The sequence below is a fragment of the Mustelus asterias genome, chromosome 14, assembly GCF_964213995.1.
Source record: "Mustelus asterias chromosome 14, sMusAst1.hap1.1, whole genome shotgun sequence".
Lineage (NCBI taxonomy): Eukaryota > Metazoa > Chordata > Chondrichthyes > Carcharhiniformes > Triakidae > Mustelus > Mustelus asterias.
In genome coordinates, this window is record NC_135814.1 from 44,307,165 (window position 1) to 44,319,625 (window position 12,461).

General features: G+C 44.4%; 1 protein-coding gene across 9 annotated transcripts in view; it reads left to right on the plus strand.

The window, feature by feature from the left end:
• LOC144503629 (RNA-binding motif, single-stranded-interacting protein 1-like) overlaps positions 1-12,461 on the plus strand; it is a 240,687-nt gene that overhangs the window by 116,069 nt on the left and 112,157 nt on the right. For all 9 annotated transcript variants that reach the window (XM_078228267.1, XM_078228268.1, XM_078228271.1 and 6 more), the window contains one exon: positions 1,626-1,717. In XM_078228267.1, coding sequence (XP_078084393.1) covers positions 1,626-1,717 — 92 coding nt within the window. The remainder of the gene's footprint in view (positions 1-1,625; positions 1,718-12,461) is intronic.

Consider the following 12,461-nt stretch of genomic DNA (forward strand, 5'->3'; position numbering starts at 1 on the left):
CTTTGGACCCTGACAACCTACCAGCAATAGTATTGAAGTCTGTGCTCCAGAACTAGGTGGGCCCCTAGCTGAGCTGTTCCAATACAGCTACAAGACGAGCATCTAACCAGCAATATGGAAAATTTGGCCAGGTATATTCTGTCCACAAAAAGCATGACAAATCCAATTACCGTCCTGTCAATGTACTCTCACTCATCAGCAAAGTGATGGAAGGGGTTGTTGACGATGCTGCCCCAGCACTTACTCAGCATTAACCTGCTCATTGTAGGAGAACAGCTCGAACATGATCTTTGCGATTACTCAAGATGGACCAAGTGATTCACTCCATCAACAGCACAATGAACCTTAACAATGCTGGAGCCTGGTGTGACAACTTCCATTGTATAGGACGAGCTGCTGTCAATACCTGCTTTGTATATTTATTGATCTGCTTATTTATCTGTTTCGCAGAATTGGTACAATGCAAAAGGAGGCCATTCAATTATAACTGACAGGTTTTTATCTTTGTCTCTAAGTTTTTAAAGTAGCTGTTTAATGTACTATATACTTAATTATTAAAGTGTGAATAAATAATTGAGCATTTGGGAATTTGTTTTTCCTCTGGCTGTGCTTGTCCCTTCCCTTAAATTATCTATGATGTCACTTTTCAAATTCACCTCTCCAGTTACCTCAGCGCTGACACCACTATGATTCCACTCATTGCTTTAAAACCTCTCTTGACATTTTTTTGTTGGTACCTCCATGGATTGTTGAGTTTTAAGAGTGAACAAGAAGGCTGCTAACGCATCAAGTGGCACTTGTAACTGGTAACACCATATGCATACTTGCAAAGCTAAATATTATGGAAAACTCCCAGCATTCAGCCTTTCTGAAATGCACTAATCCAGGGGTGATCGGGGCACACAGTATTTCTAGCAACTTGCTAGTTTATTTGGTTCTATTTCATTGTGTCTATTATATTCTCCTATTATGCACAATTTTGATGTTGTTTATGATGTTCCTTCTAATCAGAGTCTGTTCCTGGTGCCAAAAATGAGTAATGGTGAAATTGCCTGCCTACCTGTCTTGTCTAGCAGTTTCCCTGTCCATAGATGTTCCACTGCCATTCACATAGCTGACCTCATGCATATTTAGAAAAACTGTGAATATAGAGCACTTTGCTAAGCTTAACACTATAAGTGACATCAAATCATGTTATATACAATCACATGCTTCAAATAATTCATGTTTATTTTACAATGCCTTGAAGCATTTCCATAAGATTTTAGAATAGAAAAAGTGGTTGTACATATGAATTCTAAGATGGTGCACAAAGTTTAGCGGAGTGTAATTTTTGGTATCTGAGTTTTCCCATGTTATCTTTGCTATATTTGTAATCTCCTATTATTCCAGTACCAATGTAACACTGAACATATCACAAATCCATTCAACAAGGCTCTGATACCATTTCCTTTCCTGTTGAAGCTTATTTTCTTATGTGCCTCCTGGAGAACACTGTCCATAGTAATAGATACATATATTAAATGAATGTTGTCAAGACAATAATGCAGGTGTTTCATCTATTTTTAATGAACTCATGAGGCTTTGATTAAATAGTAACTCTGCTCTCCGATGTTGCATTTCAGGTTACGGCTTTGTGGATTTCGACAGTCCAGCTGCTGCTCAGAAGGCAGTGGCTGCCTTAAAGGGTAATGGTGTCCAGGCACAGATGGCAAAGGTAAAGACTTAGGAATTAAAATAAGTGTGGTCTTTATGATTATTTGAACGCAGGTTTATTTTCAAGGTGCAGATCACTTTCAATTATGAAAATGCTGACACTTTTATTTTCACTACCTGCATTTTTGCCTTATTTAAATGGCTAATGTGTTGTGTATGCATCTGTTTTCAAACCTTTCATTTTGGCTTCCTATTTGAAGTCATTTTAAATAATAACAATACGGAAAAGTAATGGCTTCTTATTTTGTTAAAAATTAAATCTTTCACGCACTTGAATTTTATGTGACTTGTTTTTTCTTCCATGCGCTACTTCAAATAGCAACAAGCTGAACCTTTAATCTGTTCAAATTGTGAAACCTGTTGCTTCAAGGTTTTCTGAGTTCATTGGTCAATATGGTTAAAGATAGGAGCAATGTGAAATTCCTGTTTACCTACAAGAAAAAGGATGTCAGCAGTACTACTACTTGTGCACTGTGCACTTGCAATGACATTCACCAAAATGTATGGAAACTGAGTTACTGCTCATCCAGAGCAAAAATAGCAACTGCATTGTAAACTACAAAGATTTATTCCAGATTATTGACATTATGCGCTGTCTAACATGGCAATTAGTTTATAAAATGGTGGTGATAATTAGGTGATAAAATAACCTAACCTGATCCCATCACAAAGCCGCTACTCAAGTATTCTCTGTGAAGAACGTGGTTTAAATTTGAAATTGTAGTACCTTTGAGGTAATTAGAAGGAAATTATAGCTGCTTGTAACTTTTAGGATCCAGGTCAAAAAGCCAACTGAAACATAACTATGTCCTTTATATGTAGATTGTTTTACACCTGTCACAAAATCTTGACGTTATGAGCCCTAAACGGGCGCGAAAATGTGGTAAAGCCAGGTGAGAGGCCATTATCGCGATCCGCACCTGCGCAGATTGCCATTTTACCGAAACCCGGGAATGGCGGCGATTCGATTCACGCCCAAAACGCGCGCAATGACAATTTAAATGCATTTGCATGCATTTAAATTGAATTAATGAACTGCCTGCCCAACTTTATCAGCATTTCCCCTTTACCACCGCGTTTGCCAATCCGGAACCGCGCCGTAATGGACCTGCTAAATAAAAGTCTGAAACGGACATTCCAGCTTCTGAAGAGCACGTTCAGTGTTTCCAACGCCTGTCTGACTCAGATCAGTGGTGGGGGGGGGGGGAGGAGGGAAGCGGGTCAGATCATTCTCTGGTTGGGGGGGGGGGGAGGAGGAGGGGAGTGAGGTCAGATCGTTGTCTGGTGGGGGGGGAGGAGGAGGCGGGTCAGATGTATCTCTGGGGGGGGGGGGGCCGAGAGGGCCAACCATTGTCTGGTGGTGGGGGGGAGGGCTGATCGTTGTCTGGTGGGGAGGGAGGAGGAGGTGGGTCAGATGTTCCTCTGGAGGGGGAGGGGAAGTGAGGCCAGTTCATTGTCAGAGTGGGGGGGGGGGGGAGGCGGGTAAGATGTATCTCGGGGAGTGGGGGGGGAGGTCCGATCGCTCACTCACTGCTGGGGGGGGGGCAGATGGATCTCTGGTGGGGTGGGGGGGGCAGATGGATCTCTGGTGGTAGGGGCAGGGGGGTCCGCTGCCACTCTGTGGGCAATCAGTGGGGAGGAGAGGGGGCAGGGGTGGTGATCGGTCTGGGTAGTGGGGGGGTGGATAAGGGGGACAGTGATGTGGGTGGGTAGTGGGGGGGTCGATAAGGGGGACAGTGATGTGTGTGGGTAGTGGGGGGGTCGATAAGGGGGACAGTGATGTGTGTGGGTAGTGGGGGGGGTGGATAAGGGGGACAGTGATGTGTGTGGGTAGTGGGGGGGTGGATAAGGTGGACAGTGATGTGTGTGTGCACTGGCTTTTCGCTCCCGGGCCGCTTTCTCTGCTTTCTGCGGCCCGGGAGCGATCTGACACCGACGCGTTTTTACAAATTGTTTTCAAACTGCGCATGCGCAGTTCAGAGCTCCAATCGTTTCGGCTGCACTAAGCCCTGCCCACAGCACGAATGGAACTGGAGATGGCTGAGAGCGTATGGGGGCACCTGAAAGCAGATTTCTAAGTCGGATCTGCATTACACCCAGATTCAGCACTTAGGGTCTGATTTTACCATTTTCATTCTATGTCTTAAGTGTTATCGACATTGGCTAGCCTTTAGAGTTTTGTATATCATCCTAAATGTGAAGGGGAAGTATTTTTTTAAAGTCAAATGTGGAATAAAACAAATATTCTTGCAAGACAAAATTTAAAATTTCACATAAAAATCCTGTCCTTTAATATGTGTACCAGGATACTATATGGTCCAGCTGTGTGTCAGCTCTGTATTGTATGCATTGGGAATTGCAGAGCTACAAGAATGACTTCCAAATTTTAAGAGTCTGAAAAAAAAACACAGAATTTGAGATCCACAATCTAAAAACAGAAAATGCTGGAAATACTCAGCAATCTGGTAGCATCTCAGTAGAGAGAAACAGAGGGGACACTTTTCAGCTTGTGCCCACCGTCAAAGAGAACAGCGACGTGAGTTGAAAATCCATAGAGAAAATCCACGATTTTTCCCACCCCTTGCCAATGTCGTGGCAAGGTTCACGCTCACAAAGGGTGAGAACCTTATTTAAATGTATTTTGATATATTTGAGTATCATTAACCACTCCAGCCCCCGCCATATATTCCCCCCCCCACCATATTTTCAGACCTCGCTCACGTGACATCACAACAAGGTCTACAACAAGTTCACCCAGACATGAACCTGTCATGGGGATCCTCCCCCAGGGATGCAAAGGTGATTATAGCCCCCAGCAGGGAAGGACATGCCTAGGCAGTGGCCTGGCACAGCCCCTGGCACAGGTTGGCACTATCAAACTGGCAGTGCCAACCTGTGCCAGGGTACAGTGCTAGGAGTGGACCCTAGTGGGAGCCTCATTATGGGGATGGGCCTGCAACGACGCTTTGCGTTAAGGAGAGGGAGATGCTGGTGATGACTGCTGAGGGGTGTTGGGGGGGGGGGGGAACACTAGTATTATCCCAGTAGTAACAGAAATGCAAATGTTATAGAAAGGGGGGCATTTAGAACTATCATGTCACTAGGGAAAATGTTGTCTCCTAATTTGCACATTTTCATTATTGCAAATAGTCTCCAATGTGGAATCTGATTGAATGGCTTTAGAAATCCATATATTCTAGAGAGGAGGAAAGGTGGTAAGAGAGAGGAAAGACGTCTATGGCTAAGCAAGGAAGTTAAGGATAACATAAAGGCAAAAACTAAGGCATACTGTATTGCAAAGGCCAGTGGTACACTGGAAGATTGGGAACCTTTTAAAGATCAACAAAGGGTCGTTAAAAAAAGTAATATAAAGAGCAAAGGTAAATTATGAAAGAAAATTAGCGCAAAATATAAAAATGGGAAGCAAAAGTTTCCAAAAGTATATAAAGAGGAAGAGAGTAGCTAAAGTGAATGTTGATCCCATGGAAGATGAGGCTGGCAAGTTAATAGTGGGGAATGCAGAAATGGCTGAGACACTAAATCAATATTTAATGTAGATAAACATTCCAAGTCTCCACCAACATTTTCTGCCTTTAATTAATTCTTGAGAGATAAGCTTTATCTGTCAATAAATAGCTGTAACTGGGGCAATTATTTGCAAACCATCTGTAATATATTTAGTGGTTATTGGAGCTACAGATATACTTGGCAGCTGTTCTTGACTACCAACAAGTAGTCACATATCCTTTGAACATTATTTATGTTCTGGTCGCATTGGTTCATTAATTCTGTTTAATCTTTTATGCTGGAAGCACAGATTTCCAAGTAAATGCATTGGAAAATTGTATTGAGGGCAGTGGTCCGTTAAGCTTCACTGTTGGCATTCTATCTGAAATTAAATGATCATTAAATTTGGATGTTAACTTTGCAAAAGATTGTTTTTTTCCTCTTATTATCGTACCAGATCCAACATGATTGGTGTTGCATTCCACACTCTCTGGTTCATGGATTATTTTAATATGTGCATTTGGGCCCTGTATTGCATAAACATCTGCTCTGTGAACTTCTGACCTTGGCCAGGCCCTTGGGTGCAAATGCTGAAAGGAAACAAGTTGCATCTTAACAGATGGAAAAGGAAAAAGCTAGTCATCTCTATGCTGTGGCAGACTTTGTGGCAGCTGTATCCAGTGGTGACATTGACAAATAAGTGAGAAGGTCACATGATAAGTCAGCACGGTGGCTCAGTGGTTAGCATTGCTGCCTCACAGCACCCAAGATCCGAGTTCGATTCTGGTCTTGGGTGACTGTCTGAAGTTTTCACGTTCTCCCCGTATGCAATTGAGTTTCTTCCGGGTGCGCTGGTTTCCTCCCATAGTCCAAAGATATGCAGGTTAGATGGATTGAGTGTGCTGAATTGTCCTTTAGTGTTCAATGGTTAGGTGGATTAGTCGTGCTAAATGCGTGGAGTTGCAGGGATAGGGTGGAGGGGCGGACCTGGGTGGGATGTTTTTCTGGAAAACTGGTGCAGACTTGATGAGCTGAATGGCCTCTTCTGCACTGTAGGGATTCTATAGTACTATGCTCACTTTTCTAACTCGTCAGCTGGGGAATAGTATTTGGTCCAGACACACTGGAAATATAATAGAAGAAAATAAAGTTCTTATAAAGTTTGAAAAGAAGGCAGGCTAGCATATATCTTTCATAGATTTTTAGCTGTTTTAAAATTATTTAGAATACACATTTCAGTTTCTACAATTGGGATTAAAAAATAAAAACTTGCTTTTGTTCCTTTAAACGTTTTCATGCTTTAAATACAATGTTCATAATGTTTTTACTTAATGGTAATGCTTATTTTATTGAATTACTAAGATAATGTTTTCAATGCATTTCTGAATTAACAGATAAAATACAATTTGTAAAGACCACGTTTCTGAATTTGTAAGAGCTAAGTAAAGGGATTGAGTCTTTTTCATTGAAATCTGATAATGCTGTGTATACCAGGTATTTCTTTTAAGATACTTGTGAAGCTGGTTTCATCTGCAGCCTTCTGCGTTTCCTGTAGTCAACTGAACAGTTTCAAAGACTGGAAACATTTCCATAGTACATAGGAACATGAGGAGGCTATTCAGCCATCAAGCATACTCTTCCTTTCAACACAATTATGGCTGATCTATATTTGAACTCTATCCACCTGCCTTGACTTCGTATGCCAAAATACTGTTGGCTAGGAAATAAACCTATTGATCTCTAATTTAAAATTATTAATTGAACAAATATTGACTACTTTGCACTTCTATTACCCTTTGCATGAATAATTGCTTCCTAACTTCCCTCCTGAACAGCATGACAATGATTTAAGATCATGTCCATCTGTGACTTGACCTAGGAAAACCTCGCATCTACTTCATCAGTTTATTTCTAAGTCCTATAAAGTTCCATAAAATGACCCCTTCCATATGCCCTCTCCAAGCTCAGATTATCCATAAGACTCAACTTCTGTTCTCTCGACCCAATTTCTATGAAACTATTGGCCATCCAACTTCCCTTTTTGCTCCCTATGTTAATGGCACGGGGGCACAGACATTAGTACTGCTGCCTCACAGCACCAAGGACCCGGGTTCAATTCTCATCTTGGGTCACTGTCTGTGCGGAGTCTGCACATTCTCCCTGTGTCTGTGTGGGTTTCCTCCGGGTGCTCTGGTTTGCTCCCACAGTCTGAAAGACATGCTGGTTAGGTGCAGTGGTCATGCTAAATTCTCCCTCTGTGTACCCTAACAGGTAAGAAGTTTAACAACACCAGGTTAAAGTCCAACAGGTTTATTTGGTAGCAAAAGCCACACAAGCTTTCGGAGCTCTAAGCCCCTTCTTCAGGTGAGTGGGAATTCTGTTCACAAACAGAGCATATAAAGACATAAACTCAATTTACATGAATAGTGGTTGGAATGCGAATACTTACAACTAATCAAGTCTTTAAGAAACAAAACAATGTGAGTGGAGAGAGCATCAAGACAGGCTAAAAAGATGTGTATTGTCTCCAGACAAGACCGCCAGTGAAACTCTGCAGGTCCAGTCAACTGTGGGGGTTACAAATAGTGTGACATGAACCCAATATCCCGGTTGAGGCCATCCTCGTGTGTGCGGAACTTGGCTATCAGTTTCTGCTCAGCGACTCTGCGCTGTCGTGTGTTGCGAAGGCCGCCTTGGAGAACGCTTACCCGAATATCAGAGGCCGAATGCCCGTGACTGCTGAAGTGCTCCCCAACAGTAAGAGAACAGTCTTGCCTGGTGATTGTCGAGCGGTGTTCATTCATCCGTTGTCGCAGCGTCTGCATAGTTTCCCCAATGTACCATGCCTCGGGACATCCTTTCTTGCAGCGCATCAGGTAGACAACGTTGGCCGAATTGCAAGAGTATGTACCGTGTACCTGGTGGATGGTGTTCTCACGTGAGATGATGGCATCTGTGTCGATGATCCGGCACGTCTTGCAGAGGTTGCTGTGGCAGGGTTGTGTGGTATCATGGTCACTGTTCTCCTGAAGGCTGGGTAGTTTACTGCGGACAATGGTCTGTTTGAGGTTGTGCGGTTGTTTGAAGGCAAGAAGTGGGGGTGTGGGGATGGCCTTGGCGAGATGTTCGTCTTCGTCTTCATCAATGACATGTTGAAGGCTTCGGAGGAGATGCCGTAGCTTCTCCGCTCCGGGGAAGTACTGGACGACGAAGGGTACTCTGTCCACTGTGTCCCGTGTTTGTCTTCTGAGGAGGTCGGTGAGGTTTTTCGCTGTGGCGCGTTGGAACTGTTGATCAATGAGTCGAGCGCCATATCCTGTTCTTATGAGGGCATCTTTCAGCGTCTGGAGGTGTCTGTTGCGATCCTCCTCATCCGAGCAGATCCTGTGTGTACGGAGGGCTTGTCCGTAGGGGATGGCTTCTTTAACGTGTTTAGGGTGGAAGCTGGAGAAGTGGAGCATCGTGAGGTTATCCGTGGGCTTGCGGTACAGTGAGGTGCTGAGGTGACCGTCCTTAATGGAGATGCGTGTGTCCAAGAATGCAACCGATTCCGGAGAGTAGTCTATGGTGAGTCTGATGGTGGGGTGGAACTTGTTGATGTCATCATAGAGTTGTTTCAGTGATTGTTCACCATGAGTCCAAAGGAAGAAAATGTCATCGATGTATCTAGTGTATAGCATCGGTTGAAGGTCCCGTGCGGTGAAGAAGTCTTGTTCGAACCTGTGCATGAAGATGTTGGCATATTGAGGTGCGAATTTGGTCCCCATGGCTGTTCCGTGTGTCTGGATGAAGAACTGGTTGTTGAAGGTGAAGATATTGTGGTCCAGGATGAAGCGGATGAGATGTAAAATTGCATCTGGAAACTGGCAGTTGTTGGCGCTGAGCACTGAGGCCGTTGCAGCAATGCCATCGTCATGGGGTTGCTGGTGTAGAGTGCCGAGACATCCATTGTGACGAGGAGCGCTCCTGGTTCAACTGCTCCATGTGTGCCGAGTTTCTGTAGGAAGTCCGTCGTGTCGCGACAAAAGCTGGGGGTTCGTTGTACAATGGGTTTCAGGATGCCCTCGACATAGCCGGAGAGGTTCTCGCACAGGGTCCCATTGCCCGATACGATGGGACGGCCGGGTGTGTTTGCCTTGTGTATCTTCGGGAGGCAGTAGAGATCTCCAACGCGGGGAGTACGTGGGTTGAGAGCATGGAGGGTGTTCTGAAGGTCCGGATCAAAGGTCTTGATCAGAGAGTCTCGCCAAGGCCATCCCCACACCCCCACTTCTTGCCTTCAAACAACCGCACAACCTCAAACAGACCATTGTCAGCAGCAAACTACCCAGCCTTCAGGAGAACAGTGACCATGACACCACACAACCCTGCCACAGCAACCTCTGCAAGACGTGCCGGATCATCGACACAGATGCCATCATCTCACGTGAGAACACCATCCACCAGGTACACGGTACATACTCTTGCAATTCGGCCAACGTTGTCTACCTGATACGCTGCAAGAAAGGATGTCCCGAGGCATGGTACATTGGGGAAACTATGCAGACGCTGCGACAACGGATGAATGAACACCGCTCGACAATCACCAGGCAAGACTGTTCTCTTCCTGTTGGGGAGCACTTCAGCAGTCACGGGCATTCGGCCTCTGATATTCGGGTAAGCGTTCTCCAAGGCGGCCTTCACGACACACGACAGCGCAGAGTTGCTGAGCAGAAACTGATAGCCAAGTTCCGCACACACGAGGACGGCCTCAACCGGGATATTGGGTTCATGTCACACTATTTGTAACCCCCACAGTTGACTGGACCTGCAGAGTTTCACTGGCTGTCTTGTCTGGAGACAATACACATCTTTTTAGCCTGTCTTGATGCTCTCTCCACTCACATTGTTTTGTTTCTTAAAGACTTGATTAGTTGTAAGTATTCGCATTCCAACCATTATTCATGTAAATTGAGTTTGTGTCTTTATATGCTCTGTTTGTGAACAGAATTCCCACTCACCTGAAGAAGGGGCTTAGAGCTCCGAAAGCTTGTGTGGCTTTTGCTACCAAATAAACCTGTTGGACTTTAACCTGGTGTTGTTAAACTTCTTACTGTGTTTACCCCAGTCCAACACCGGCATCTCCACATCATGACTACCCTAACAGGTGCCAGAGTGTGGCAACTAGGGCATTTTCTCAGTAATTTCATTGCAGTGTTAATGTAAGCCTACTTGTGACACAAATAAACTTCTAAATATTATTAACAGTTCCGTTGCTTCAGCTATTCACTTTCTCTCTTTAAAAATGTTGTCTCCAATCCTCAAAAATTAACCCTTGTCTCCACTGTACTTGCAAGTTACTGTCCATCTTTGACTACCTTTTTCTCTCCAAAGTCCTGTAATGTGTGGTCAACTCTCAAATCCATGCTTAGTTTTCCAGGAGCTCTAATTTTGAATCCCTCCAATCTGGTTTCCTCACTGCAGTAACAAAATCTGGCCGTATCAAAGTCATAATGGCATCCTGTGACAAGGAAACTATCCTTTCTTGACTGGTCTACAATTTTAAATGTGGTTGAACTCATCTTCCTCTTCCAATGTCCCTGCACTGTTGTCTATTTGAGTAGGACTGCACTCAGCTGGTCTCCGCCACAGACAGAAGGAACATGTACACCCATTGTACTTGCTGGTCTTGACTCATCAAGCAAGAGCCTGACATTGTCAGACTCACGGAATCATACCTTACAGGCAATGTCCCAGACTTCACCGTCACCATCCTGGGTATATCCTGTCCCACCAACAGGACCCAGGGATGGTGTCTGGGATATTGCCTGTAATGTATGGTTCCTTGATGAGCAGGTGTCACAGTGGTATACAGTACGGAGAGAGTTGTCCTGTCCTCAACATGGGCAAGGAAACGTCTTGCTGATCACAACTTACCTTTCACCCACAGTTGATGAATCAGTAGTGCTCCATGTTGAACACAACTTGAAGAAAGCACTGAGGGTGGCAAGGGCACAGAATGTATTCCAGGTGGGGGAAGTCCAGTGTTGCTCACCAAGAGTGACTCAATTGAATCATCATTAACCAAGCTGGCTGGTCCTAAAGGCCATAGCTGCTAGACCGGGTCGGTGGTAGGTGGTGAGGGAACCAACAAGAGGGAAAAACATACTTGATTTGGTTTTATTATTGTTGTCCCGTGTATTGACATACAGTGAAAAGTATTGTTTTTTGTGAGCTATATAGGTAAAACATACAATTCGTAGAGTACATAGGGGAGAAGGATAGGGTGCAGAATATAGTGAGGATAATGTGTGAACTTAATCTGTGATAGGACCATTCAAAAATCTGACGACAGCAGGGAAGAAGCTGTTCTTGAGGCAGTTGCTATGTGTTTTCAAACTTTTGTGTCTTTTTTCCGATGGAAGAAGGTGGAAGAGAGTATGTCAGGGGTATGTGGGGTCCTTGATTATACTGGCTGCTTTTCTGCGGCAGCAGGAAGTGTAGATGGAGTGAATGGATGGAAGGCTGGTTTGCTTGATGGACTGGGCTGCGCTCACAACTTTTTGTAGTTTCTTGTAGTCCTGGTCCGATTAAGAGCCATACCAAGCTGTGATGCATCCGGAAAAGTTGCTTTCTATGGTGAATCAGTAAAATTGGTGAGAGTCGTAGTGGACATGTCAAATTTCCTTAGCCTTCTGAGAAAGAAGAGGCGGTGGTGGGCTTTCTTAACCATAGTGTCAGCGTGGAGGGACCAGGACAGATTGTTGGTGAGCTGAACACCTCAAACCTTGAAGCTCTCGACCATTTCCACTTCATCACGTTTGATGTACACAGGGGCATGTCATCCACTGTGTTTCCTGACGTCAATGACTGATTTGTTTTACTGACATTGAGGGAGAGATTATTGTCATCACAACATTTCAGCTGATTCTTTATTTCTTTCTTGTACTCTGTCTCATCATTGTTTGAGATCTGACCCATTACAGTGGTGTTATCAGCAAACCTGAAAATGGAGTTGGAGCAGAATTTGGCCATGCAGTCATGAGTGTATAAGGAGTATAGTAAAGGGCTGAGGACACAGCCATCCGGGGCACCAGTGTTGAGGATAATCGTGGAGGAGATGTCATTACCTATCCTTACTGATTGTGGTCTGCAGGTTAGGAAGTCTAGGATCCAGTCAGAGAGGGAAGAGCCAAATCCTAGGCAGTGGAGTTTGAAGATGAGTTTTATTGGGATAATGGTGTTGAAGGCTGAGCTGT